Raw genomic sequence first — 26564 nt, 5'->3', positions numbered from 1 at the left:
ACTCCAGTGAAGGATGGAAGGCCTCCCCCCTCCCCATGAAGGGGGTAGGAAGTAATGGATAAGGCAGGAAGAGCCTACTCAGTCATTCAGCACAGATACTCATGGGTGTTCCTAGTTAAATAACTTTTTTAAAAAATGCATAGCAGTGGGAATAGCCTAATGGGAAAGCCCACTTTCCAAGAATGCTCAGGCTGGCACCAGGAAAGGCACTGGTGGACATGACGGCATCCTGCAGATACCATGCTGGAGAACCCTGCTCTAGATATTAGTCTAGTTCTTATGACTTCTACGTATAAGAAATTATGTGCCATGGTAAACATGTATATGCAGTTGATAGATAATGAACTTCTCTTTTCACTCTCCCAACAGGTGTCCACCTCGTACTTTTTTGCCAGCACTGTGCAAAATTTTCCTTGATGAAAGTGCTCCAGACAATGTATTAGAAGTAACAGCCCGCGCCATAACTTATTATTTGGATGTATCAGCGGAATGCACCCGACGGATTGTGGGAGTTGATGGTGCTATCAAAGCGCTTTGTAATCGCCTAGTAGTTGTTGAGCTTAACAACAGAACCAGCAGAGATTTAGCTGAGCAATGTGTGAAGGTATGCTGTAATATTTTACTTTACCTGCGGCACAGAAAACTTAATGAATACCAAGTGTGGATATAATAGTGGCATGTTCATGAGACCAGAATTTAGTGCCTTTGAATATGAAATCTTAACCAAATAAAAATAGCAAAACTAATAGGGGAGAGTCATTTTGACAATTTCATATAATGGCCTAATTGTGTGTGTTTTGTTGTCTAAAATAGGTTTCTTTGTACTCACAAGCAAATTTAGATTGGACAGATTTTTAATAAGAAAGATTGATAACTGCTAAGTTTTGAAGAAGCAATTGTTCTTGCTTTTATTGTACGATTTAAGAAGAAATTGGTATATTATTTTCATTCTAGGTATTGGAGCTCATCTGTACCCGTGAGTCTGGTGCTGTATTTGAAGCTGGAGGGTTGAACTGTGTATTAACTTTTATTCGAGACAGTGGCCATCTAGTTCATAAAGATACTCTGCATTCCGCTATGGCTGTAGTATCCAGACTCTGTGGAAAAATGGAACCTCAAGATTCTTCTTTAGAGATCTGTGTTGAATCCCTCTCAAGCTTGCTAAAACATGAAGACCATCAGGTAAATGATTCAAAACATTTAATATATATAATAATGCCATGGTGGCAATGATGTTTGTAGCTTGCCAACAAATTTGATGTATCTCTTATAAACAATATAGATATGCTATATCAGCCTTTGTAGACTAGTGTTATGAGTAGTCACAAATTATTGAGATGTACACATTCAAAATGAGAGTATCTAACCTGTAAATGGAGTTGAATTTCAGTGCCGTAGCAGCTTCATGCTGGAGACCTGCAATATTCAAAAAGATTGAACTGTTCTTATCATTTTTTGAGTGTATCCATTCCACATGTTTGATGTTTGTCCATTATCTTGCATAAAGGCTGTCTGCTTTGGTAAATACAAATGGCATCAGTTGTAGCGCATGCTAGTGCAAGAACACTTTGATCAAGGCAACAAAACCTGCTCAGAATCCCTGGCCCCAAAGAAATCAAATCTGCCTCAACCAGGGCCAGAGACTTCTAAAGCTCTGTCCTCCGCCTGGTGGAACATTCTGCCCAATAAAATCAGGACCCTGTGGGACTTTAGGGAGTTCCACATGGCTTCTAAAACAGCAGTTTTCCATCAGGCCTACAGTTGAGGTTTTGGAACAGTCTTTCTCAACGTTTTGACTGTTGAGAAACCCCTGAAACATTCTTCAGGCTTCAAGAAAATCCAGGCATAGCATAATTGTGCAGCATATGGTTGAGAAGCATTGCTGTGTACATGCCCATTGAGGGCCCATCCCCACCCCCTCCCAGGCCCATCATTAGCCATTTTGAGAAGGTGTGAGGTAGGTTGACATGACCATATATGATCATATCACCCAATAAATGTTTAACAATTTTAAATATATTATTATTATTTACAAAATTAATTACCCCCTACCCATTCAGGAAGCCCTTCCAGGGCCATCAAGAAACCCTAGGGTAACAGCAAAACCTGGTTGAGAAAGCCTACTTTGGAAGAACATCAGAATTCTATCTGGCCTCCCTGCCCAAACCCATCCAATCGATTACTACCCGATAAACAATATTTTATATATTGTTTTCCTCCTCCTCTTCTTGATAAAGATATGGGATCAGGCAAACAGCAGTGCCTTTTTATTTATAGAAATTTGTACTTTTAAGTAATTTAAAGTTAAGACTCTTAAAATTTGTAATATTTATAAACTGTGTTTTATTTGTTGTTACCCACCCTGAGCCTTTGGGAAATGATGGATTAGAAATACAAAAATAGCAGGGAGAGGAAGCATGGATGAAAGAGCCCTTAGTAATAGTTTTCCCTTTGCATTATGTGGTAGTTTTCCCTTTGATTACCCAAAGTAATCTGAAAGTGGTTTACATTCTTCTTCCCTTCCTCTCCTCACAACAGACACTCTGTGAGTTAGGTGAGTCTGAGAGAGCCCTGACAGGTCTGCTTTTTGAGAACTGCTCTAACAGGACTGTGACACGCCCAAGGCCACACAGCTAGCTGCATGTGGATGAGTGGAAAATCAAACTTTGCTTGTCAGATTATAATCCGCTGCTTTTAACAGTACACCAAGCTGGCTTTCAAGCTGCTCCTCTTAACCACTACACCAAGCTGGATTTGTAGATATGGATGCGGTCTGAGTTGGCACCATGGCTTGTTTCAGGGGCAGTTGCTAGGTTTGTATTCTCTACTGTTGATGTTGAGTAGTTGCTTTAAATTGGGGAGTGTAAGCCTCTCTTGGCCTGTGAGAGACAAATACTGTAGATATTTTATGCAGCTGAAAGGTTTTAGTCCAGGGCACAATAAATCTGTTAGTCTCTATAGTACCATGTTACTTTAACATGAAGCTGACTCTCTTTTTGACAGTTCACTCCATGTGTGTAGTTCAGAAAATGCAGCAACCAGAACTCCATTTTCTTGTGTGACTGTCCTTGACAGTTGTGACTGATCAGGTGTTACATTGAATGAATGATTTTAAGTACATTATCAGTTGTGTACTTCAGGTTTCAGATGGCGCACTGCGGTGTTTTGCTTCACTTGCTGACCGATTTACACGCCGTGGAGTAGATCCAGCACCATTAGCCAAACATGGACTTACTGAGGAGCTGTTATCTCGCATGGCTGCAGCTGGTGGCACAATTTCAGGACCTTCATGCAAACCTGGCCGGAGCAGCACAGGAGCACCATCTGCAGCTGCAGACTCTAAACTGAGTAATCAGGTGTCCACTATTGTGAGCCTATTATCAACGCTCTGCAGAGGCTCTCCAGTAGTAACCCATGTAAGAATTTCTTTGTCAGAAGTCATCTTGTAATTTTACTTTTTAAAATCCTCATATTATTAAACTATAGTTTGTTGCTTATTTTTTCACTAGACTTGAATCTATTAAAATTCAGCATTTTCATATGGATGTGAAATCCCTTTATCATTGGCTTGTCTAAAGTTCTGTATATTTTTATTGTTCAGACTTTTAATTATTTCCAGGATCTCCTAAGATCTGAGCTTCCAGATTCTATAGAGAGTGCATTGCAGGGTGATGAAAGGTGTGTTCTAGATACCATGCGTTTGGTAGATCTTCTTTTGGTGCTACTATTTGAAGGACGAAAAGCCCTGCCAAAGTCTAGTGCTGGATCTACGGGAAGAATCCCAGGACTTCGTAGGCTGGATAGCACTGGGGAGCGTTCTCATCGGCAACTGATAGACTGCATCCGCAGCAAAGATACTGATGCCCTAATAGATGCTATAGATACAGGAGGTAGGCATAAGAATTCTGTTCAATGAATTCTAGTTGATGTCTATTCACATACTTTGATTGTATCGAAATATAACAGTGAATGGGATAGTCATGGTGTTCAAATTGATGCACAGTGTATGGTTCACAAACAAATAATAGTTTGCCATTACATGAGTGAGTTTGGGAGATCTCTAGGCTCATATACACACTCTTACTCTTGCATGCAGCTAACTAGTGAAAACCAGAATGTCCACCAGGAGGACAGGGGAGGGCAGTCTGTGAACATGAGGGTTCCCAAGCTTGTTTATATAGCAGCAATGCTCGTGGTTTGCCATTTCATGTGAACCATTCACCATGAATAATGTCTGTCCACTACAAGATGTTAAAAAGTTTGATTAATTTGCCATGTAGTTTGCTGAGATTTATCCTTCCTTTTCAATCAGTTGTGGTAACTTGGTTCCAAAAATGGATAGCCTTTAAAACTCTTTCTCTCCTCCCCCCTTTCAGCTTTTGAAGTAAACTTTATGGATGATGTAGGGCAAACACTCTTAAATTGGGCCTCAGCTTTTGGAACTCAGGAAATGGTAAGCAAATAAATGAATAGTTGTTTGATCTTCTGTGGAAAATACACCATGCAAATAAAAATTATTCCTTGTTTTTGTAAACAGGTTGAATTTCTCTGTGAAAGGGGCGCTGATGTTAATAGGGGTCAAAGGTCATCATCCTTACATTATGCTGCATGCTTTGGAAGACCTCAAGTAGCAAAGGTATACTTTTTAACTGTTTTCATTTTTGAATTTTGAATAAAATGGATTAAATCAGCCTCAAGCTCTAATTTTGGATAGCATAAGTTCTTACTATTGTTTTTGCAGAGATGCATTGTAAAATTGAGACAAATTTTGTCAATTGTTTTCATACAGAGCAGAAATAATTAGGTCTGTGTCTTGAATTGAATGTGTACTGTGTGCTAAATTTATGTGCAATTGCTTGGGAAGTTCTGTAATACATTTACAGCTGGCTCTCTCAGTATCTGTGATAAAGAAATCCATAGACGCAAACTAGTCCTCTTGTCATCCTTATCGTCTTCTGCCCAATAGCTTTACACTTAATAAAGATGCAGTCATGGTCCAAGGAACGCATTAATGTAGTATTTCTACACTTTTAGATTAAAGTGACTTCCATGACATCTTAATTTTTTTTAAAGACTCTTCTGCGGCATGGCGCCAATCCAGATTTGAGAGATGAAGATGGAAAGACACCCTTGGACAAGGCTCGAGAAAGAGGGCACAGTGAAGTAGTGGCCATTCTTCAGTCTCCAGGTTAGTTTAGATACATGTCGACCTGCTTTAGTTAGTGTAAATGAGTCGCCTGGTTCAAATATAACTGTAGGATTGAGAGGTCTGTTTATTAGTTCTGTTTAAACTATTTATGTATTATGTCTGTGATAAAGTATGATAAAGTATAACAAAGTGAATAAAAAGAAAAAGTTGAGCTGCAAGGTCTCTGTTACATTGTCTTCACTATTTCAGAACTGAAATAGTAAAGGAAATTCTATTCCTCACTTAGCAGTGATAGCCACATGTTTCAGTTCCAAAAACCATTTTATTCTGTAGTGCAGTATGCTGAAAATAAGTCTCATAAGGCTTAAGGCTAGTGAATAAAGCCTGATAGGGACAGTTCCTTGTCCCAGGTAGGACTGCAGTGAGTTAACAGATAATGGATAAACAGTAACTCTGTTAGAGTGGACAGAAGACAGAGTGCTGTGGTCAATATTTTAAGGCTACTTGACATAGCAACGAGCTTTCCACAACTGTAGCAAGTTTTATCACAAGTGGCAGGTGGTATCTGCAAATAAAAGATTCATATTATTTGTTAAACAAATACGACACAGGTTTTTTCAAAGGAACCAAAAGAATGATTATCAAGTGCTGCAGCTCTGATTTGAGTGCTTGGAAAGAACTGTAGTTGTGATTAGTGAACAATGGTATTTTGACAGGAAGAAAATGCTAAAATTCCTTAATAGAGAAGCTGTGCTTTCAGGAAGGTAGTAAGCAACCTCTGAAATACATTGCTTTTTTGTTAGGAAGACTATAGCCTAGACTTTTGAGCATTTTGCATAATTTCTACAAAAAACAGAAATTGATAAAAAGAATTGGGTCGGTTCTATGGTTGTGGTGGAACAGGTCTTCCTTGATGTTCCATTTGTGCCACAGAACCTTTTGCAAGACTTTAAGATGGTGATTATTTTTTTCATCAGTGTTGCTGTTTACAAAAAGGCAAGGTGTACTTGATGTAATCATTATAGTTCAGTTTGGAGGTGTGATTCGATTTAATTGAAGAAGACTACTATCCCAGTTTGAATGTGTGTGTGTGTGTAAGCTTAAGTTCACTTTGTTATGCATTGCACATGCACAAATGCAAAGCAGTATACAATCAAGTTGACTGAACACAATGCGATGACTAACAGGTGCTTCCACTTGAGAAAAAGCCCTTGCAGTGAGTGGAAATGTTCATTGTGATCCAGTCTAATTCCCTTTCCTAAGAAAGTGAAAACGTTGTGTATTGTCTCAAAGATAATTTTTGTTATCTAAAAATACTTCAATAAAAGAAAGTATTTTCATTAGAAATACTTTAAACCAATTGCAGGTGACTGGATGTGTCCAGTTAACAAAGGAGATGAAAAGAAAAAGAAAGATTCAAACAAAGATGAGGAAGAATCAAATGAGCCCAAAGGTGATCCAGAAATGGCTCCAATATACTTGAAAAGATTGTTGCCTGTTTTTGCTCAGACATTTCAACAAACTATGCTGCCTTCAATAAGGTAATTTCCATTGAGTGAGGCAAGTGATTGATGAGGAAATTGCTGCTACAGCAGAGCAGAAGTAAAAAAGGGGGGAGGGAGATAGTTATTGGATGGCTGGTCTAATAAGATTATTTTTAACAGTCTAAACACACACCATATGGTGATCAATCAATCTTTATTTATGGTAATTAAAACCAAAATTCACCATATGGTGATTTATTTGTGCTGAATGATCTTACTCCTGAAATCCACATGTAGAGGTAGTAGAATTAGCACCAGTTGTGTGTAAGAAAATTCATGGGGAAGGTTTGTGGCTCAGTGGTAGAGTATCTGCTGTTTCATACAGAAAGTTCTCCAGTTCAGTTTCCAGCATCTCCAGTTTAAAGGATCTCCTGAGACCCTGGAGAGCTGGTACCTGGTGGTCTGTACTGACCTAATTAATCGGGTTGGGCTTGGGACAGGGCAGCCTCATGTGAATAACAAAATGCATCTCTCCCCCCCACCGTTTTAAATAAAACATTGTATTTATGTTGTAGTGATGGTGTGTTCTGCTAGTCTCTCTTTTCCAGCTGTGTAGGCATAGGTTTGTTTGAAAGCAGTTTATCTTTAAAGGATAAAGAATGTCAGACTGGCAAGTCACTTCCTGGAGTTCTTAAGCATGTGGGGTGGGAGGGGCTGGAACAGTTTCCTGCCCTGCCACAAGTAATAATGCCTTTTGCCCTGGCACTGCTGCATCACATTATTTTTCACAGTGCATTTGCATTGTTGATTGAACATGACCATACATTGAATATGAGTCAGCAGTGTGACTCGGTAGCTAAAAAGGCAAACGGGATTTGGGGCTGTATCAAATGGAATATCGTGTCCAGATCCCGGGAGGTGATGGTACCACCTTACTCTGGTCTGGTTTAGCCTCACTTGGAGTACTGTGTTCAGTTGTGGGCACCACAGTTGAAGAGGGATATAGACAAACTGGAGTGTGTCCAGAGGAGAGCAACAAAGATGGTGAGGGGTTTGGAGACCAAGACATATGCGGAAAAGTTGGGGGAGCTTCATCTGTTTAGGAGATGACTGAGAGGGGATCTGATAACCATCTTCAAGTATTTAAAAGGCTGCCATATACTGCAGTGGTCCCCAACCTTTTTGAGGCTGGGGACCGGCAGGGCAACTGTCCGCCCACGCATGCGCGATTTGGCTGCGCATGCTGTGCATGCGCGGCCCGCATGCGCAGGCACAGCCCTGATTCCCTCTCCCCCCCTCCCGCAGTAAGAAGCTTCCCGGGCCACAAGCTTGCAGCCTGGGAAGTTTTTTACTGCGGGGGGGGGGCAGGGAGAGGGAGCCGCGGCCCGGCAGCAGGCCGCGGCCCGCGGCTTGGAGACTACTGATATACAGGATGGAGCAGAGTTGTTCTCTTTTGCCCCAGAGGATGGCCCAGAACCAATGGGATGAAATTAATGCAAAAGAAATTCTGTCTAAATATCTAGAAGAAGTTCCTGACATAGTGGTTTCTCAATAGAATAGGTTTCCTCAGGAGGTGGTGGTGGGTTCTCCAGCTTTTTAAATTTTTAAACTGAGGCTAGATAGCCATCTGGCAGAGGGGCAGATAGTCATCTGTGAAGATTCAGGGAGGTGGCCCATTACAGTAGATGATCAATGGGGTTGTGAGTGTCCTGCATTGTGTGGGAGGTTGGACTAGATGTCCCAGGAGGACCCTTCCAACTCTATTATTCTGTGATTCTATGATTGTTGGTGTTATACATTATACACAATTGGGGCGTGGTGGCAGAAGCATGGAATAGAATAGTGCTTCAACTCTGTCAGTGGGTTGTACCACTATACAAATTGGGCATAGTCAAAATTGATCCCTGGTGATGATAATAGATAGAAGATGATGTGTTGAAATTGAACATATTTGTGAAAAAACTGCTATCTTCTGAGTGTTCCTGGTTCAGTTTAGTAACAGTAGTATTTTTCTGTCTTTAAAAGGAAAGCAAGTCTTGCTCTCATCAGAAAAATGATTCATTTTTGTTCTGAAGCTTTGCTAAAAGAAGTTTGTGATTCTGATGCTGGTCACAATTTGCCTACAGTACTGGTGGAGATCACTGCTACAGTTCTAGATCAAGAGGTATTTTACTTGTGACCCCCATTTTTTGTAATAAAACACATTGCCGAACCAATTAGATCATGCGTATTATTAAAAATAGTGAAACACTGAAACAAGGGTACAGTACACTTCTTGTTAATTTCTGTGTTTGTTCAGATGGATGTAGCCCTTGAGGTAAGTGGACTGAAGGGTTTCTTTTATTGGTATGTTGCACAAGTATCATACTGTTTGTCACTGCTGAGGCTGGCTGGGAATTCCTGTACGCTTGGAGTAAAACGCTGGCTTTCACTTTGTAACTCATAAAATAAGCCTAAATAGTGAAGTTGTTCAAAGAGAACACCTTTCAGGTTTTTCAAATTAGTAGGACAGCCAATGTCTCCTGAGTGTGGACTAAAGTGAACTTGTGCCTTTCTCTGTAATTTCTCCCCCAGGATGACGATGATGGCCACTTACTAGCCTTGCAGATCATAAGGGATTTGGTTGATAAAGGAGGTGATCTTTTTTTGGATCAGCTTGCTAGGCTTGGTGTAATAAGTAAAGTGTCAACTCTGGCAGGGCCATCTTCTGATGATGAGAATGAAGAAGAATCTAAACCAGAGAAAGTAAGTACAGGTTGCTTCCCTGCTTCTGTCCATCAGCTGTCTAAAGTTTTGAGTGAAAAGTGCAATACATTTCAGTAGGGGATTTACTGTGAATTTGAATTGATACACTGTGCTGTTCTGATGAAGCGGTATACTAGATAAATTGAAGTGAATTATTTATGTCAGTTCTAGATTGGGTCAGATGAGCTATTTGCACAGGGATGCTACATGCTATAAAACTTTTCAGTTGCAAAGTCCTCTAGTGAAGAAAATCTTGTGGCTGACTAGCATCAGTATAACACATTGAGTAGGATATGGGAACTTTGTAGGGCAAACTATGGTGGATAGCCAAATGTCAGCTTCCTTTGAACAATCAGAAACCATATTTTACCTTCTCAAGCTTATGTAGATTAGAAGTGTGAAACTATCTAATGGGTAGGGTGAACTGCCTATCAAACCAGTTCCAATGTGTATTTTGAAGCCACTGTAGGCTTGAGCAACTCACACTGAATTCTCTGCCGGTTAACTAATGTTTTATTGCGAGAGAATTTCTCCTTCAGAACACTCCCTGCCCCAGTGATTCTGGGCATTGAATGCGTTGGTCCAGTGAGGGACGTAGTAGAGAGTTTGGCCATCTGTGTAGTGTACCGTCTGCCTGACACTTCAGCAGATGTCCTGCCAAGCTTCCTGGAGCTGGTGGCTGCCTGGACATTGCAGTTCCTGAAGCTAATAATCCTAGGAGACTTCAGTGTCCACATGGAGAAATCTGGCCCCTCACAAGCTGTGGAGCTGTGGAGACACTAGGGCTCTCTCAGTTTACAACAGGCCTCACACATCAAGTGGGCCACAACCTGGATTCAGTCTTTGGGATGAGGATACAAATGGATCCGGTGCAGGTGACATGTGTGCCATGGTTAGACAACTTTGCCCTGAAGGCTTGGATCAGCACCCTGATCCTGCCCTTTATAGGTGGAGAGTAAATTTATGCTTGCCCAAGGAGACTAATGGATCCAGTAGGATTTCAGAATGCTCTGCAGGATCCAGTGGCCCTCGGTGATTCAGTTGATGAGCTGGTAGATGACTGGTATGTCCGGTTCCCTGAGGCCATTGACAAAATGGCCCCAGAATGTCCTCTTCGCTCACAACCCAAACTGACTCCCTGGTATGCCTAGGAGCTGTGTGAATGAAAACAGGAGTTGAGCTAGCTAGAGCGAGCATGGCAGAAAATTTGTGATGAAGCTGCAAGTATATCTTATAAAGTGCTTATGAATGCTTATGAGATGGCAATGAAGACTGCAAAGAATGAATACTTTGCGAACCCTACCACCTCCGCTAGCTCTCACCCAGCACAATTGTTCAAAACAATTTGGTCATTGACATCCCTAGTAAGTAGGTCAGATATTCAGCTGTGAGGAAATTGTGAGCTTTTTTGCAAAGAAAAACATGTCACTCCGCCAGGTCTTGGCCATCAAAGGTGATGCAGTCAGAGAATTGGAGATCCCTTGTCCCCCTCCTTCAGTCTGCTCTCCCTAGCTGATGTGGGCAGAGCTCTGTCAGCGGTTTGGCCCACCACTTATTCCCTGGACCCATGCCCTTGGTGGCTGGTGAAAGCCACCAAGGACAACAAGGTACTGGTCCTACTTAGGAATACCATCAACTTATCTTTGACATCAAGGATTTTCTCAGAGAAGGTGAAAGAAGCAGTAGTGAGGTCACTTCTGAAAAAAAGAACTCTGCAGATAAACCAGCCCAGCCAACTACCACCCAGTGTCGCCCCTGCCATCCTGGGTAAGGTAGTTGAGCTTGGCGTCATGGAACAACTACAGAGTTTTCTGGAGGAAACATTGGCCCTTGACCCTTTCCAATCTGGCTTCAAGCTCAGTCATGGTGTGGAGATGGCTTTGGTTGCCGGCGCTGCTGATGCTTCTAGATCTCACAGCAGTGTTCAACATGGTTGATTATGGGCTGCTTGCCAAGTGCCTAGCTGACACAGGGATACAGTCCTTTCTCCAAGGTCAGGGACAGAGGGTTTCAGTAGGGGGAGCATTTCCCAGCAGTATACCCTAACATGTGGGGTCCTGCAGGAAGCAGTCCACCTAATCTGGAGTTTCAGGCTAAGGTGCCATATGTATCCTGATGACACCCAACTTGTATATGTTAATGGATGGCCATCTGTCGACACCCCCAAGAGCATTGATCAATCGCCGGAGGCAGTAACGGATTGGCTTAAGAGGATTCAGCTGAAGTTGAATCCAGCTAAGATGGAGGTCCTCAGCTTTTCAGGACAAATTTGTTTTGTGAGATAAAAATGAGGAACAAGTCTGTCTCAAAAGCATGCTTTTGTCAGGTTTTTAATGTCATTATTTGTCATAGTAATTCTAAATAGGTTGGTATCAATATTATGCAATTCTGTCCCTGAAGAGATTCGTAAGTCCCCTTCTACCAGCAGATGAAGTCTTTTGTCTAGCATTTCTTCACTTTCATTAACCTTTCCTTCCAATCATATGTGTATGCTTTGGTTTTAATTTTAATGCTTTTATGTGCTAAACCTTGTTCTAATGTTTTTATTTTTACCACCTTGGGACTCTAGGTTGAGTGGAAAGGCAGATTAAAATACTTTACACAAAAATAAGTAATACCCTTTTTAAATTTAAGTGTACTGCCTTCTGATATTCTGGGACTGTTCAAGGATGTGTGACCTATGAATATGCTTGTAGTGTTTCTTCTTTGAGTGGTTTAATTTCCATGCATGTGGAGTTGTTCATTGGGTCTGTCTTGATTTTAGGAAGATGAACCTCAAGAGGATGCTAAAGAACTACAGCAGGGCAAACCATATCACTGGAGGGACTGGTCAATCATTAGAGGAAGAGATTGTTTGTATATTTGGAGTGATGCTGCTGCTTTGGAACTCTCTAATGGTAGCAATGGATGGTTCAGATTTATCTTAGATGGAAAGTTGGCCACAATGTATTCCAGTGGGAGCCCTGAAGGAGGATCTGACAGTTCAGGTATAATCCTGTTCTCAATTAATACTTAAGGACATCATAATTTTGCATAGTTATATATGTATACATACATATATATTGTTTGATTTTGAGATATTCTGTTTTACAGGAATTGCTTCACTAAATAGTAAAGGATGTAAACAGGTGGAAGGTGGTCAGTTTATTGCGATGCTTTTGTCAATTAGCATGTAACAGTAACCTTTCTTAGTAACTGTGTTCGGTGAACATCTGAGCTTCATTTTGTATTCATTCTTTTCTATACCTACTAATATATTTCAAAGAGTAATTAAAGGCAATATGCAGTGGTAATTCACTGCATTCCAGGGATAGCAAATTGGAATGTTGGTTTTTGTGGCTTGCACCTAGTTAGCAGAATGAAGTTGCATGTTGGTGTATGTGCGTGGACAGTGCTGCTAAGTTACTTATTAGAATTGAAAACTCAGCAAGAGGTGTTGAGCTAGAAAAATTGTTATACTGAGCTATTGATAGTTTGAAGCATAGTGGGTATTGCTTGCTTTTTCACCTTTTCCAGTGTTTTAATTTTTTTCATTAGTGCAACAACTAATATATGAAAAATAGCAGATAGAAAAAAACTAGAAAGTGTGTAATGAACTATAGTGTTGCTGTATCTCTTTTGAACATTTGCTTTAATATACTTTATGATTCAAATTCTCAGGAAATTATTTTATGTAGCAGATTAAGGCTGCATGATGAGGCTTAGTTCTGAAAGCTTTTCTGTCAAGCAGTTCTTAAATCAGACTTTGGTTATTAGGAAGAATTATTTCCTCCATGTTTACATTCATACTGGCGATGTGGTTGAACATATAAGCCTGTGTTTCCCAACCATGGGTATGAAGACCCTCGGGGTCCATGGGGGATTGGAGTTGGAAGGGGTCCCTGGCATTTCCACTGCGGCCTAAGCTAGGTTTGGGAAATGGCCATTTCCCTTATTCCCCCTTTCCCTCAAGGTTTAGTCTGCTGATGGTTTCCCTGGCTGGGAGGAGCCTGCATACTTATTCCCACACTTATTCTCCTCCCCATAGTCCTTGTGAAGCTTGCATGTTAGGAACATTCTCCAAGGAGCATAAATACTATTAGACCCATCCCACTCCCGCCTACATTTGATCTTCATGCCATGTTGGATCAGGCCAATGGCCCATCCCGTCCACTAGTCTGTGTCACGCAGTGGCCAAATCTCAAAGGCCATCAAGAGCTCTTGATCCACGCAGGGGAAGGACATGTGAATGACAAGTTCCCAGAGTTCTTGTGCCAGAAACCAACCAATGGGAAAGTGCTTCTTGAGTTCTGGCAGTGGTGGTGGGCCTCCTGATAGCCCCTGGTTTTGGCCAGCTCCCCCTCCCAGGCTGGCATCTCTAGCAATGTGTGAAAGTCAAATTTAGGTGGGGGTGGGGTGGGTCTAATATGTCAATTCTGGTGACATAGGAAGAGGCCTGGTAACACTACTTACTGTGATGTAGGAGAGGTCTGTTGGTGTCACATCCAGTGGGAGAGTGTGGGTGATGTCACTTCCGGCAGCACATGATTTCTGAGGGGGGGGGTCTTCAAAGCCTGAAGAATACTTCAGGGGGTCCTCCATGGTCAAAAGGTTGAAAAACACAGGTATAAGCTATACCAACAGTGCGTTTGGAGACAAAATGATGGGCAGCTTGGAAGTTGTGAAGTTTTCTTTTGGATATGAAGACAGCTGCCTCCTCTTCTTATTTTTGATATTTCAGAATATAATGTTAACTATGATAACGATGACTGTGATAACTATGATAACTATGATAACGATGGTAAACTTGTGTGAAGCTGTGGGGTGTAGGCAGCTTAGAAAAATGGTAGGGGAGTAAGGCAGAGCTGACTTACAAGATCCAGTTGGCTGTTGCACAATTGCAAAGCTTATGTAGCCCTGTGAGGTCAAGGAAATCGGGAAATCAAAAGGGGAGTTGACTCAGTCTCAAAATAGCATCATAGCCTAAGGAACATGGATCTGCTGCCTTGGGCAGAGGATGTGACTTTTATATTGCATGCATATGTATTATTCTTGTGCCAAATTAGCATTTAACAATTATAATTTAGGTGCTGGTCAAGCTGCTGTCCCCTAAGGAGCATTCTTATTCTGTATTCTATAACGTTTTTATTTTTTAAAAATTGTATTAAGCTGCAGAATTTAAGCAGCATTAATTCATTGAAGGCAATCTGAATTGTTCTCTTAGAAGTAATCCCAGTCTACTACAGTGTATTCGTTATTGTAGACACAAAGTGATTGTAATAACGTAGTATCGTAAACTGTTATTTCAAAACTATATTGTATTCCAATTGTAATATTCCACAATGGGGAAAAGAAACATTTTCAGTTTCATGTAGCCCTGCTTAATATATTAATGAATTCTGTTAATTAAATAATGTAGTCTGACATATTTGGTCCTCTTGGCGCATGAGACATAGTAGACTGCAATGGGCTTATTCATCTGAGCAGTGTGCATTTGAACAAAAGTGAAGAATGCGGCAGTTAGCCTAATCAAGCCCTGTGTGTTGTCGCAAGACTCTTGTTGGGCTCTCAACTTGTCTCCGACTCTATTGAAGCTGTTAGTATCAATTATTACTCTGTGAAAGTACTATATATGTGGGAATACTTTTCTGCAGTGTCAGTAGCTTGGAAAACTGCCACCATTGTCATGGAGTAGATCACACATTGGAAGCACTGTTATATACAAATATTACTTCAATGAAAGCCTAGCTGGGATTTTGAATGGCAATTACAAATCATAGGGTCATCTAGTCCAACCCCTTGCACAATGCAAGAACTCACAGCCACTTGCCCACCCATGGTGACCCCAGTTTCATGCCCATGTGATCCCACCACCAAATAGCTCCAGAATCCAGCCTGTCCTAGTAGATAATCACCTACATGTGATGGCAATTAGCAATTCCCTGGGTATGCAAGGAAAGGCCAGAAGAGACAAATACTGGTACATCCCTTCCTGCCCACCCACTCACAATCTGCCAAAGTTCATAAAATCAACATTTCTGTGAGATGACGATCTAGCTTAAAAACCTAGATCGTCTGCTTAAAAACCTCCAAAAAGGAGATCACCTCCTGAGGAAGCCTGTTCCACTGAGGAACACTTCTAATTGTCAGGAACTACTTCTGGAAGTTTAGCCAAAAATTATTTTGAATTAATTTAAATCCATTGGCTGCGGTCTGACCCTCTGGGGCAACAGAAACAACTCTGCTCCATCTTCTGTGTGACAGCCCCTCAAGTATTTGAAGATGGTTATCATATCACCGCTTAGTCGCCTTCTCTCCAGGCTAAACAGACCAAGCTCCCTCAACCTTTCCTCATACAACTTGGTCTCCAAACCCCTCACCATCTTTGTAGGTATCCTCTGGACATACTCCAGTTTCTCTGCATCTTTCTTCCGTTGTGGTCCCCAAAACTGAACACAGTACTTCAAATGTGGTCTAACCAGAGCGGAGTAAAGTGTTAGCATCTATTAATTGAGTTTGTTTTTAAACAATTAATTACATTAAAAATACAATTGTAGATATTTCTTGTGGAGTTACTGACTTACCTGTAAAGTCTTGCTGAATTTAAATTTCCTCACAAAGACCTCCTCTTTCCTTTTCCAAATTTAAACAGCCCATCTTTTCTTAAACCTTGAGAGCTGTTCTGTAAATAAACTCTTGTTTGCAGAAAACACAACTTCCCAATTGCCCAGTAGTCACATCTTACTTATTGCGGTATAAAAGGCTAATGTTTGATCTATCCTGAGAACTTGAATCCCAAACTTAAATTTTCATTTCATTTTATTAATATATATATATTACTTTATGAAACAAAATTAGTCAAATTCTAGTTAACTTTTCTTTTTAACAGAAAGTCGAAGTGAATTTTTAGAGAAGTTACAGAGAGCTCGAAGCCAAGTAAAAGCATCTACAACAAGTCAACCGATTTTATCGACCCCGGGGCCCGCTAAACTTACTGTGGGGAATTGGTCTCTTACCTGTCTAAAGGAAGGAGAAATTGCTATTCACAATTCAGATGGTCAGCAAGCTACAATATTAAAAGAAGATCTACCAGGTTTTGTTTTTGAGTCCAATAGAGGAACTAAACATTCATTCACAGCTGAAACCTCTTTGGGTAAGTGTATAAATACCAGTAATGAGATAGTAATGTCAGTTGTATACATGCAATGTTCTGGCAAGAGGATATTCTGATTTCTGGATGTTGCTTTGTAGGATCAGAATTTGTGACTGGTTGGACTGGCAAAAGGGGCAGGAAATTAAAATCCAAGTTGGAAAAAACCAAGCAAAAGGTATATATATTTCTCTTAAACTTTTTTAATTGAGCAATTATTTCATTTTTGCAATTAGTATGCTGTTGCTGGCTTGTGTTTATCGATTAATTTGAAGATGAGGTGTAGTTCAAATACTTAACTTGGCTGTGATCTTTTAATTTTGCTGTCCACGTGTAATGTGAAAGTTATTTTGGTAGGTTGTCACCTTCATCTTTCATTGCTTCTAATCTGGCAACATGAGTTTGATTCCCCACTTTTCCACATGCAGCCAGCTGGGTGACCTTAGGGTTGTCACAATCCTGTTAGTGCTGTTCTCACAGAGCAGTCCTGTCAGGGCTCTTTCACCCCACCTACCTCACAGGGTGTCTGTTGTGGGGAGAGGAAGAGAATGTGATTGTAAACCACTTTTAGATTCCTTTGGATATTGAAAAGCAGGGTATAAAAACCAACTCTTCTGCTTCTAGATTTGTCTTGTGTTTCACAAAAGCTGCTGGCTTTCCTGGTTGCATCATATTCATCACAGGTGCTCTAGACATAGGCCATCTCTCAGTCTAAATCCCTAACTACTGCTTGCAAATATCCCATGATTCCCACTCCTCTCTTCTTCCTCTTTGCTGCTTTATTACCACATACTATGTATGCTACAGTTTATTAGATAGAAGTTGTGCTTTTGCTGAGCTATAATTCATAACTGAATTATCCTGTATGGATGGACAAGCCAGTCCATTTACAAATGATTGCTGTAGCACAATAATCCAGAGACTTATGGCTGCATCTATGGTATGGATCATTATCTTGAACCCATTGATTCCTTGGTGAAGTCTGTGTTTAAACTGAAGTTTATGAAATTAGGTGGTACTTCTATAATTGAAGAAGAGTTGATTTTTATACCCCACTTTTCACTATCCGAAGAAGTCTCAAAGTGGCTTGCAATCACCTTTCCTTCATCTCCCCATAAAAGAAACCCAGTGAGGCGCTGAGAGAACTCTGAGAACTGTGACTAGCTTAGAGTCACATAGCTGGCTGCTTATGGAGTGGGGAATGAAACCTGGTTATCTTGATTAAAGGCTACCACTCTTAACCACTACACCATGCTTGGCTCTCAATGCCCTAAAAGTCCTCGCATGCGCGTTTGCGCCGCCGCCATGCCGGTGGCCGCAGCTTCCCCTCCCGGCCCCTCTGGGCCGCCAGTAAATAGGCTGCTAAAGCGGCCGATTAGCTCGCGGCCCAGCAAGCTTCTTATTTCGGGAGGGGAGGGAAGAGAAGCTTGCTGAGCCGCAAGCTAATCGGCCGCTTTAGCGGCCTATTTGCTGGCGGCCCAGAGGGGCTGGGAGGGGAAGCTGCGGCCACCGGCATGGCGGCGGCGCAAACGTGCATGCGAGGACTGCTGCGCACGCGCGCTTGCGCCCCTGCTGGGCGCAAACACGTGTGCACGGCAGTCCGCACATGCGCGTTTGCGCTGGGGCTGCCGCGTGTGCGCGGGCCCCCGGGCCTCCCTCTCCCCCAACTACGCCACAGCGGTCCGCAGCGGAAGAAAGCTTGCGGACCGCTGCCCTAAAATATCGAGCTCTCAGTGCTCTTAAATATTGTCTTCTGGGTTATAGAATTGTTTTGATTAATAGTTATTCAAAGTATATGACTACAGTCCTGTGACAGTCCCCTCCAGGAGCCAGTATGGTGTGGTAGTTGAGGGTGATAGCTTGTAATCTGGAGAAATGGGTGTGCCCCACTCTTCCACATGTAGCTTTCTGGGTGATCTTCAACAAGTCACAGTTTCTTTTAGCCTCACTGACCTCACAGGGTGCCTGTTGTGCAGATAGAAAGGGAAGGTGATTATAAGCTGCTTTGAGACTCCTTAGGGTAGAGAAAAGCAGAATGACATAAACCCAGTGAGGAAGAGAGGGAGCTCTGAGAACTGTGACTAGCCCAAAGTCATCTAGCTGGCTGCTTATGGAGTGCGGATTAAACCTTAACTCTCCATTGTCGCCATCCTCTTCTTTCTTCTCTTCTAATGCACAGATCTGGATTGAATTTATCTAGACTGGATTGCAGAGATAAAGTAGGAATTCTGTCCAGAGTGTTGGAGAGATGGTAGAGCCTGTGTTTTGTATGCATTAATTTTCAGATTTCAGATTCTTCATTATATTAAGAAAATCAGGTACCTGAGTTGAAAAGGAGCAATGTTCCAATAACTTAGTTAGTTGCTGCCATGTAGAGTAGGCATAAGTATAATAGATGGCCCAAAGAACTAGTATAAGTCAGATTTATCCCAGACTACTCTCATATGGAATTAACATTTGTAAACCTCAGGAAAAATATTTTATTGGATTTTGAAATTAATTACTATGATAGATACATGTAACTCAGTTGTGACTTTGCAAATAATGTTGGCAGGTACGAACTATGGCTAGAGACTTGTATGATGACCACTTTAAAGCCGTCGAAAGTATGCCTAGAGGTGTAGTTGTAACACTGAGGAACATAGCAACTCAGTTAGAGTCTGCGTGGGAGCTCCATACAAACCGACAGGCAAGTTTCAGTTTTAATATATTTCAGTTTTAATGGTTGCTGTATTTCCCCCCCCCCCATGACAATTAGAGTTGAGAATGCTGTTATAAGAATTCCAAATCTAAGGGCCCAGTAATGCTGTCTCTTAAAATTTAGGAAAAAATTTATCAATAAAGGAAAAACACTTATAGGCCCAATAAAATTGTCTCAAAACAGAATAAAATCATGTTGATGTCAAATATAGACCTAATTTGACCCTGACCATATATGTTTCGACCAAATGGCCTTCTTCAGTAGCCAAGTGTAGTGATTACACAGTGTCTATAGGCATTGCCGTATTAGTACAATAGTTTCTAAAACTTGGACCATGTTAAAATTGCTATAAAGGAAAAGGAAGGAAAAAAAGATATTTCACAAAATTAGTATGTTATGAGTATTAAAAATATGTTCAAAAGTTATATTTTAGATTATTCACTTACAAACATTATCTGTGACATAAGGCACAGCTGTAATTTCAGAGGCCTCAAATAGATAAATGTCTGCCTTGGTTCAATACATGTGTTTGGAATGTCATTCAAATAGTATACCTAGAGAAATATTTCTGAATAGCATATCGAATATTATTTTCAAAAAAACTGCCAACCATTGGTTGATAGAGTAGGATTAATATAAAATCATACCGAGTGCAGGGTCAAGCAGGATGGAGAAGGAAGCCAGATATAGTGCAGCTTTCTAGGGCCACTGAGCTGGGCCATCATTAAATAGCACAGAGAGAAGAATTTTATGATCAAGTTTTGCAGTTTGCCTGTTTTGTTCTGTAAGAATTGAAATGAATGAAAGCATTGTTCCCTGATTCTCTTTCAGTTCATTGAGGGAGAGAACACTTGGCGAGATTTAATGAAAACTGCTCTGGAAAACTTAATTGTCCTTCTGAAGGATGAAAATACTATTTCACCATATGAGATGTGTAGTAGTGGCTTGGTGCAAGCACTTCTTACTGTTCTGAACAATGTAAGTTTATTACTAAAGAGTCTATTTCACTTAAAACGGTGGTCCCCAACCACCGGGCTGCGGCCCGGTGCCAGGCTGTAAAGGCCCTGGCACTGGTCCAAAGCTCCCTCTCTCTCTGCAAGCTTCTTTTTGTGGGAGGGGGGGGGAGAGGAAAGCAGTGCTGTGCATGTGCGGCATGCACGGCCGGGCAATCGCCCTCCCCGCCGCCGCCGGTCCACAGCCTCAAGATGGTTGCGGACCACTGACTTAAAGGATGTATTCATATTGTACTCACAATAATTTTTAAGAGAACAGTGTTTAAACACAAGGACCTACAGATTTTAGCTTGGCTTGTTTTGGCCACTGTTTCCTCTAGCAAGCACAAAAGCTTGAGGGAGAGATGTGTTCTGTTTCATTTGCTCTGGGAGAGACTTGTGTTGCTTGGAAGAGACTGTCTCCTAGCCTCATCAAGCCATAACAAAAATAATGAGAGCTTCAGGGAAAATAAATGAAAAGCTGGAATTAAGTGGCCAACAGAGCTTTTCTTATTGAATTAGAGGCTATTTGGATTTTGTTTTTGTTTTCTATTGGTACAACTGACTGTGTGGCTGACACTGCTGAAGAAGCTGCGCAGTTTAGTTTCATTCATTTGGTCACAGACTGGGATAGCAGTTTAGTTTCCTTGTCTTGGTGAGTGAGGGTAGAAGTTATTTCTGCTCTTTCCTCCACTATGATTTTGGGAAGAACTCTTTTGTGCCCCTTGGCATCTATGTAGAATTAAAAAACAAATGCACACTTCCTTCTGTATCACTGTTTCAGAGCTCTTTATGAGGTAATAGTTTTCTTGTTCTCTCATCCATTCCTTTCTTTATTGGTCCAATGTGTGGGCACACAGTACCTGGGAAATTACTGGTAAGATCCCTGTCTGTCCACTTTAGAGTTGTCTTCACACATAATCATAGTGACTTGGGGCCAAGTACCTTTGAACTCTGCAGAACATAATTGACATAGACACGAACAGTGACTTGCCCAAATTATGGAGGGAGTTTTGGGTGGGTACCCATGTTGGTCCATAGTAGAAGATCAGGATTTTGTTCTGGTAGCACCTTAAGAGTCCCACTAGATTTTCAGTCAAATCTCTCTTCATCAGAAACTGCCTGGATTTGAATCTTGTTCTCCCAAGTTATGGCGAAATTGAGCAAAAAATGAGCAGTCCATATTACAATCTCATGAAATTATATATTGATATTATATTATTTTATCATTTCATTTATCAAATCATACTATACATTTCAGTAGCTCCCACTCTGGAATGGTTGGCAACCATTGTTGCTACATGTGATAGCAGCCAGCTGTGACCACTAATTTTATCAAATACAGACATCATTTGGAGATCCCAGTATATGTTACTGTGTTAGTATACCATGAATATCTTGGCATGGCAGTGAACGTCATGTGGAGAACTTTCATGCTTGGCATAGGAGTGTTCAGCTTTTTGTTCTTCTGCTCACTTCTGCCACTGTTTCATCTAAGGACATTCTGTGTACTTCTCTTGTGAATGAACTAGTTGCTGAAAGCCCATAGGTGACACATGGCAAATCCAGCATGGAATTGAATCTAGCTTGGTAGAGGAGGGAAGGATTACAATGGACTTCTGTAGAGCAGATCTGCACCCTGTTCTTTATGCACACTACGTGGAGAGTTGCATCCACCTACGATTATGTTATATTAAAATATTCATTAATGGTTATGTTCTTCATTTTTACTACAATCAAATGGTGGTCTCTTTTTCCTTTTTAGAATGTGGATTTTGATATGAAACAAGATTGTAGCCAACTGGTAGAGAGAATAAATGTTTTCAAAACTGCTTTCAGTGAAAATGAAGATGATGAAAGGTAACTTTTAATGGTTGCAGAACATATGGAAATATTCTTTTTATGCTTTCTCTTTTGCCTTCAGTAATAGAGCCAAGACTAGTCCTTGCTTTTAACAAATTTATATTCCACACTTCTCCCAAATAGCTCTGGATAGTGTTTATGGTTCTCCTCTTCTTCACTTTATTCAGGTAGCCATATTGTGATGCAGGTTGGGCTACAAGTAAGTGACTGTTCCAACATACCCAGTAAGGTTCATAGCTTAGCGGACGTTTTGAACTCTAGTATTCCTGAGTCCATGGTGATACGCTCTTACCTTAGAATGAATTCATTTTGAGAAAGGGAAAGGAAGCCATAAGCAACATATATTATGATTTTAATTTCTTGTAGTGTACTTAAAGATGCATACTGTAATAAATTGATATAAAAAGGTTCAGAAATTCATTTGAGTTTCGGAGTTGGAACTCTTTTGACAAGTCTGATATTAATTTATGTACTTTTACTTTTCAAAGTGCATCATTTTATAGAAATTATATGTAATATATATATGTGCCTCTTCTATCTTCACAGTCGTCCAGCAGTTGCATTAATTCGAAAATTGATAGCAGTGCTAGAATCTATTGAACGTCTACCTCTACACCTATATGATACACCAGGATCAACATATAATTTGCAGGTAACTTTCTAGTACTATGAAAATCTACTGGTCGTTTTTATATCAAAGGTAATTTACATCCAAGATGGTCTGATGTAAAGACCATATCTGCAGAGTTCATCATCCAACACTGGCTGCACTCTGATTGGCCCTGTCCCCACAGCTCCCGCCCTTCCTCCCTGATGCTAGCCACATTCCTCTCAGATGCGACAGAGACAGACATACAGAGGCCTTCCAGAACGAACACGAGCCCTCATTCCCTCCTCTCACTCCTGCTGCGAGGGAGGCAGAGAGAGACACAGAGCTGCCCCAAGCTGCTGACCAGACCTGCTTCTCTCCTAACAATGAGCCCTAATCACCTGCTATGGTTCCTTTCTGCCACAGTGAGAGACACACACAGAGAGCCGCCCCTGCTGCAATGGAAAGAGACAGATAGAGAGCTGCCCCAAACTGCACACCAGCCCTGATTACCTGCTATGCCTCCCGCTGCAAGGCACACTGAGAGACACTCAGCGAGAGGGAGAGAGATACAGAGATCTGTACCTCCCGGTGTCCCCTGGGTCCTAGCACCCATTGTATTCCTGGTTGCAGTAGGCTTTCTTGCTAGTATAATATAAATGAGCCCTGCTTTTCAAAGGTTACTGGGCCATAAATTTGTTCTTTGGTCATCTGTAGAATAGAATGGTGCCTCCTAAAAATGGTAAGGAAAATCATGTTGTTTTGAGTGAAATATGTATTCTGTGATGCATTTCTGTTGCTTTTATCTTCTTTAGGTCAAATGGCCATAAATATGTTTTATTGACAAACTTGGGGGGGGGGAGGCATTTAGTGTTTTCTACTACAGTTAAAGTTGTATGCCCGAACTTTAAAGATATCAAAAGGAATATTTTTTAACGGTGTTCAGTAGTTTTTTTTTGTTTCCTTTTCACTTTGCTCTAATGGGCACAAAGTTTTGTACCTATTTAGTGTTTTATTGTTAAGGTAAAAGTACTTGCTGGTACTGTGATATGAGAGAGGGAAGGGGCAGACTTTTTTTCCCCCTCTGGCTAAATAGTAAGGTTCTACAATCAAATTTATTATATTGGTTTTAGATACTGACAAGAAGGCTACGATTTCGCTTGGAGCGTGCTTCTGGAGAGACAGCTTTGATTGACCGAACAGGCCGAATGTTGAAAATGGAGCCTCTAGCAACTGTAGAATCACTAGAACAGTACCTCCTAAAAATGGTGAGCATCCTTTAATAAAGTGGTCCCCAACCTGCGGGCCGCGGCCCGGTGCCGGGCCGCGAAGGCCATGGCGCCGGGCCGCAGCTCCCTCTCCCCACCCCCCCGCAGTAAAAAACTTCCCAGGCCACAAGCTTGCGGCCCGGGAAGCTTCTTACTGCGGGAGGGCGGGGAGAGGGAATCAGGGCTGGCCGCGCCCGTGCGGGCATGGCCCAATGCGTGGGCGCGGCCCGATGCGCGGGTGCGGCCGATGTGTGGGCGTGGCCCGCGCGGGCCGCGGGCCACGCCCCGATGCCCTGCCGGTCTCCAACCTCAGAAAGGTTGGGGACCACTGCTTTAATATACCCTTTTGATTTAAACATCTATTCTTATGTAATTTTATTTATTTATTCATATTTATATACTGCCCTCCCTGAAGCCTCAAAGCGGTTATATTTCTGTTACCCTTTTCTTTTCTTTGTTAGGTTGCAAAGCAATGGTATGACTTTGACAGAGCATCCTTTGTTTTTGTAAGAAAACTACGTGAAGGCCAGACATTTATATTCAGACATCAGCATGATTTTGATGAAAATGGAATTATTTACTGGATTGGAACAAATGCCAAGTAAGACATTGTTAAATTGTGTTTTACGTAGTGCTAAAATATTTTTAAATGTTGAGAGGCTCTATTTCGGTACTAGACTCCAGCAGCTTGGTTCATATGTAACGCAAGACTAACGTTTTAATGTTTTAAGTTAGCAGCTCCCCCTTCAATTCTCAAACTTTTGAGACAAATAATGACTTTACATCCTGACCATACATTCAAATGAGAGCTGAATAATGCCCCATTGACAGTGTTTTCTGTGTACAGTAGTGTTAACATACACCCATGGATTGAGCAGACTTTACCAGGATTTGCTATCATGGCATCCTCTGGTTTGCTGCAAAAGAGGAAGGGAATCCAATTGATGGGAGAGTATGTAAGCTCAAAGTTCAAGTACAAACATTGATTGATGGTTTTGCAGTGACCCAGAACTTTATCCTAATTTTCTTTTTCTAAAAGTAAAGAATTTTGAAATTAGTTTCCACTACTTTTAGATACAGGTCTTATACTCTTGCTGTCCTAACCTCCTGGAAAGGGCACTCAAGAAGAATTTTAATTGATTTCCTTCTCTCATGGCAGACCTCTACCCCCTCCCTCTGCTGCTCTGGGAAGGATCCACTGCCCAACCCCATGAAAATGTCATGGGGCATAAGAAGCGAAGAAGTTGTGGTTCCTTTCCTCAAGCTCAACAGTAGTCGTTATGCTATTGGTTTTTGATTTTTAGTTTTTATAAATAGAGGATATATGGCTAGTGTATTCATTTTTGTTGAGTTCTAAACCACATTTATATTGGGATGAGGACAGGATAGCAACGGAACAAACAAATATGAAGTATGTGTTGTAGTTTTAGACAATGGCATTTGTAGAAATGACCTGAACCATGTAGAAATCAGCTGATCAATTTCTGATTGAAGCTGATTTTATGTAGATTATTTCAGGACTTTTTTTTTTTTGTATTGCAGAACAGCATATGAATGGGTAAATCCAGCTGCCTATGGGTTAGTGGTAGTAACATCTTCAGAAGGAAGGAATCTGCCTTACGGTCGTTTGGAAGACATCTTAAGCCGTGACAGTTCAGCTCTAAATTGTCATACTAATGATGATAAGAATGCATGGTTTGCCATAGACCTTGGTCTTTGGGTAGTACCATCAGCTTACACATTACGCCACGCTCGTGGGTATGGCAGATCTGCACTCAGAAACTGGGTTTTCCAGGTATCTAAGGATGGACAGAACTGGACTACGCTCTATACTCATGTTGATGATTGTAGTCTCAATGAACCAGGGTATGTTTATCTGTTTCTCCTGTGGTAGCTTCATTAAAAATGTTTCACATCTTCTGAACAGTTATTTACTGCCTGGAGCAGTTATTTTTCTGTAAACTTTTACTACCATAACGTTATACAGAATTCTGAATCCATAGACGTTATGGTATCGACTATTTTTATCAATTTCCTCAAGATCCAGTTTGCTAGACTTAAGGGCTCAACAAGGAATTATGGATATGCATTATTATATTTTGTTCTTTATGCTTCTTTGGAAATTAATATTACTTTATGAAATTAATATAACACTAGGTCTTCAGCACAGCAGTATAAAATGAGATGCAATTAAATGCAGTTGTAGAGCAGAATGAGTAATTACTTCATTCTAAAGTCTTTCCTTTTTAAAGTAATATCTCTAACTTTTAGCGTGAAATCAGTTGTTCCGTCTCTTTAAAAAAATTCCATTAATTATTTTCATGTTTCCCATTTGCCAAATTAATGTAAAGCTCAACAGCAACATGGCCACTAGACCCACCAAAGGATGAGAAGCAAGGCTGGAGACATGTACGAATTAAACAAATGGGGAAGAATGCCAGTGGTCAAACACACTACCTCTCTCTATCTGGATTTGAACTGTATGGCACTGTGAATGGTGTGTGTGAGGATCAGCTAGGTAAGCAGCGCAGTGTATATGAGCAGGTATCTTATTCACTCCGTATTCACTTGGCCTGGTAATATGCTCTACCTAATGGGATCAGGTCTCTTAATCAGTTCATCCAGGCCTATAGTCGAGGCCTAG

At 41.1% G+C, this 26564-nt stretch overlaps 1 protein-coding gene across 10 annotated transcripts in view; it reads left to right on the top strand.

Annotated features, from left to right (window-relative positions):
- Positions 1 to 26564, top strand: part of HECTD1 (HECT domain E3 ubiquitin protein ligase 1) — a 70847-nt gene that overhangs the window by 15531 nt on the left and 28752 nt on the right. For 6 of the 10 annotated variants that reach the window (XM_077323039.1, XM_077323038.1, XM_077323034.1 and 3 more), the window contains exons 3-23: positions 370 to 604; positions 955 to 1182; positions 3141 to 3416; positions 3602 to 3890; positions 4377 to 4453; positions 4538 to 4636; positions 5074 to 5188; positions 6516 to 6690; positions 8659 to 8797; positions 9208 to 9378; positions 12143 to 12365; positions 16247 to 16510; positions 16609 to 16685; positions 19062 to 19196; positions 20040 to 20186; positions 21966 to 22060; positions 22610 to 22715; positions 23786 to 23920; positions 24382 to 24521; positions 25463 to 25786; positions 26272 to 26438. In XM_077323039.1, the coding sequence (XP_077179154.1) occupies positions 370 to 604; positions 955 to 1182; positions 3141 to 3416; positions 3602 to 3890; positions 4377 to 4453; positions 4538 to 4636; positions 5074 to 5188; positions 6516 to 6690; positions 8659 to 8797; positions 9208 to 9378; positions 12143 to 12365; positions 16247 to 16510; positions 16609 to 16685; positions 19062 to 19196; positions 20040 to 20186; positions 21966 to 22060; positions 22610 to 22715; positions 23786 to 23920; positions 24382 to 24521; positions 25463 to 25786; positions 26272 to 26438 (3617 nt within the window). The remainder of the gene's footprint in view (positions 1 to 369; positions 605 to 954; positions 1183 to 3140; positions 3417 to 3601; positions 3891 to 4376; positions 4454 to 4537; positions 4637 to 5073; positions 5189 to 6515; positions 6691 to 8658; positions 8798 to 9207; positions 9379 to 12142; positions 12366 to 16246; positions 16511 to 16608; positions 16686 to 19061; positions 19197 to 20039; positions 20187 to 21965; positions 22061 to 22609; positions 22716 to 23785; positions 23921 to 24381; positions 24522 to 25462; positions 25787 to 26271; positions 26439 to 26564) is intronic. The other 4 variants (XM_077323040.1, XM_077323041.1, XM_077323037.1 and 1 more) reach the window with 1 other exon arrangement.

This window comes from Paroedura picta, chromosome 2 (genome assembly GCF_049243985.1).
Source record: "Paroedura picta isolate Pp20150507F chromosome 2, Ppicta_v3.0, whole genome shotgun sequence".
Lineage (NCBI taxonomy): Eukaryota > Metazoa > Chordata > Lepidosauria > Squamata > Gekkonidae > Paroedura > Paroedura picta.
The sequence above is the reverse complement of the archived record's forward strand: the minus strand, read 5'-3'. Positions and strand labels throughout refer to the sequence as shown.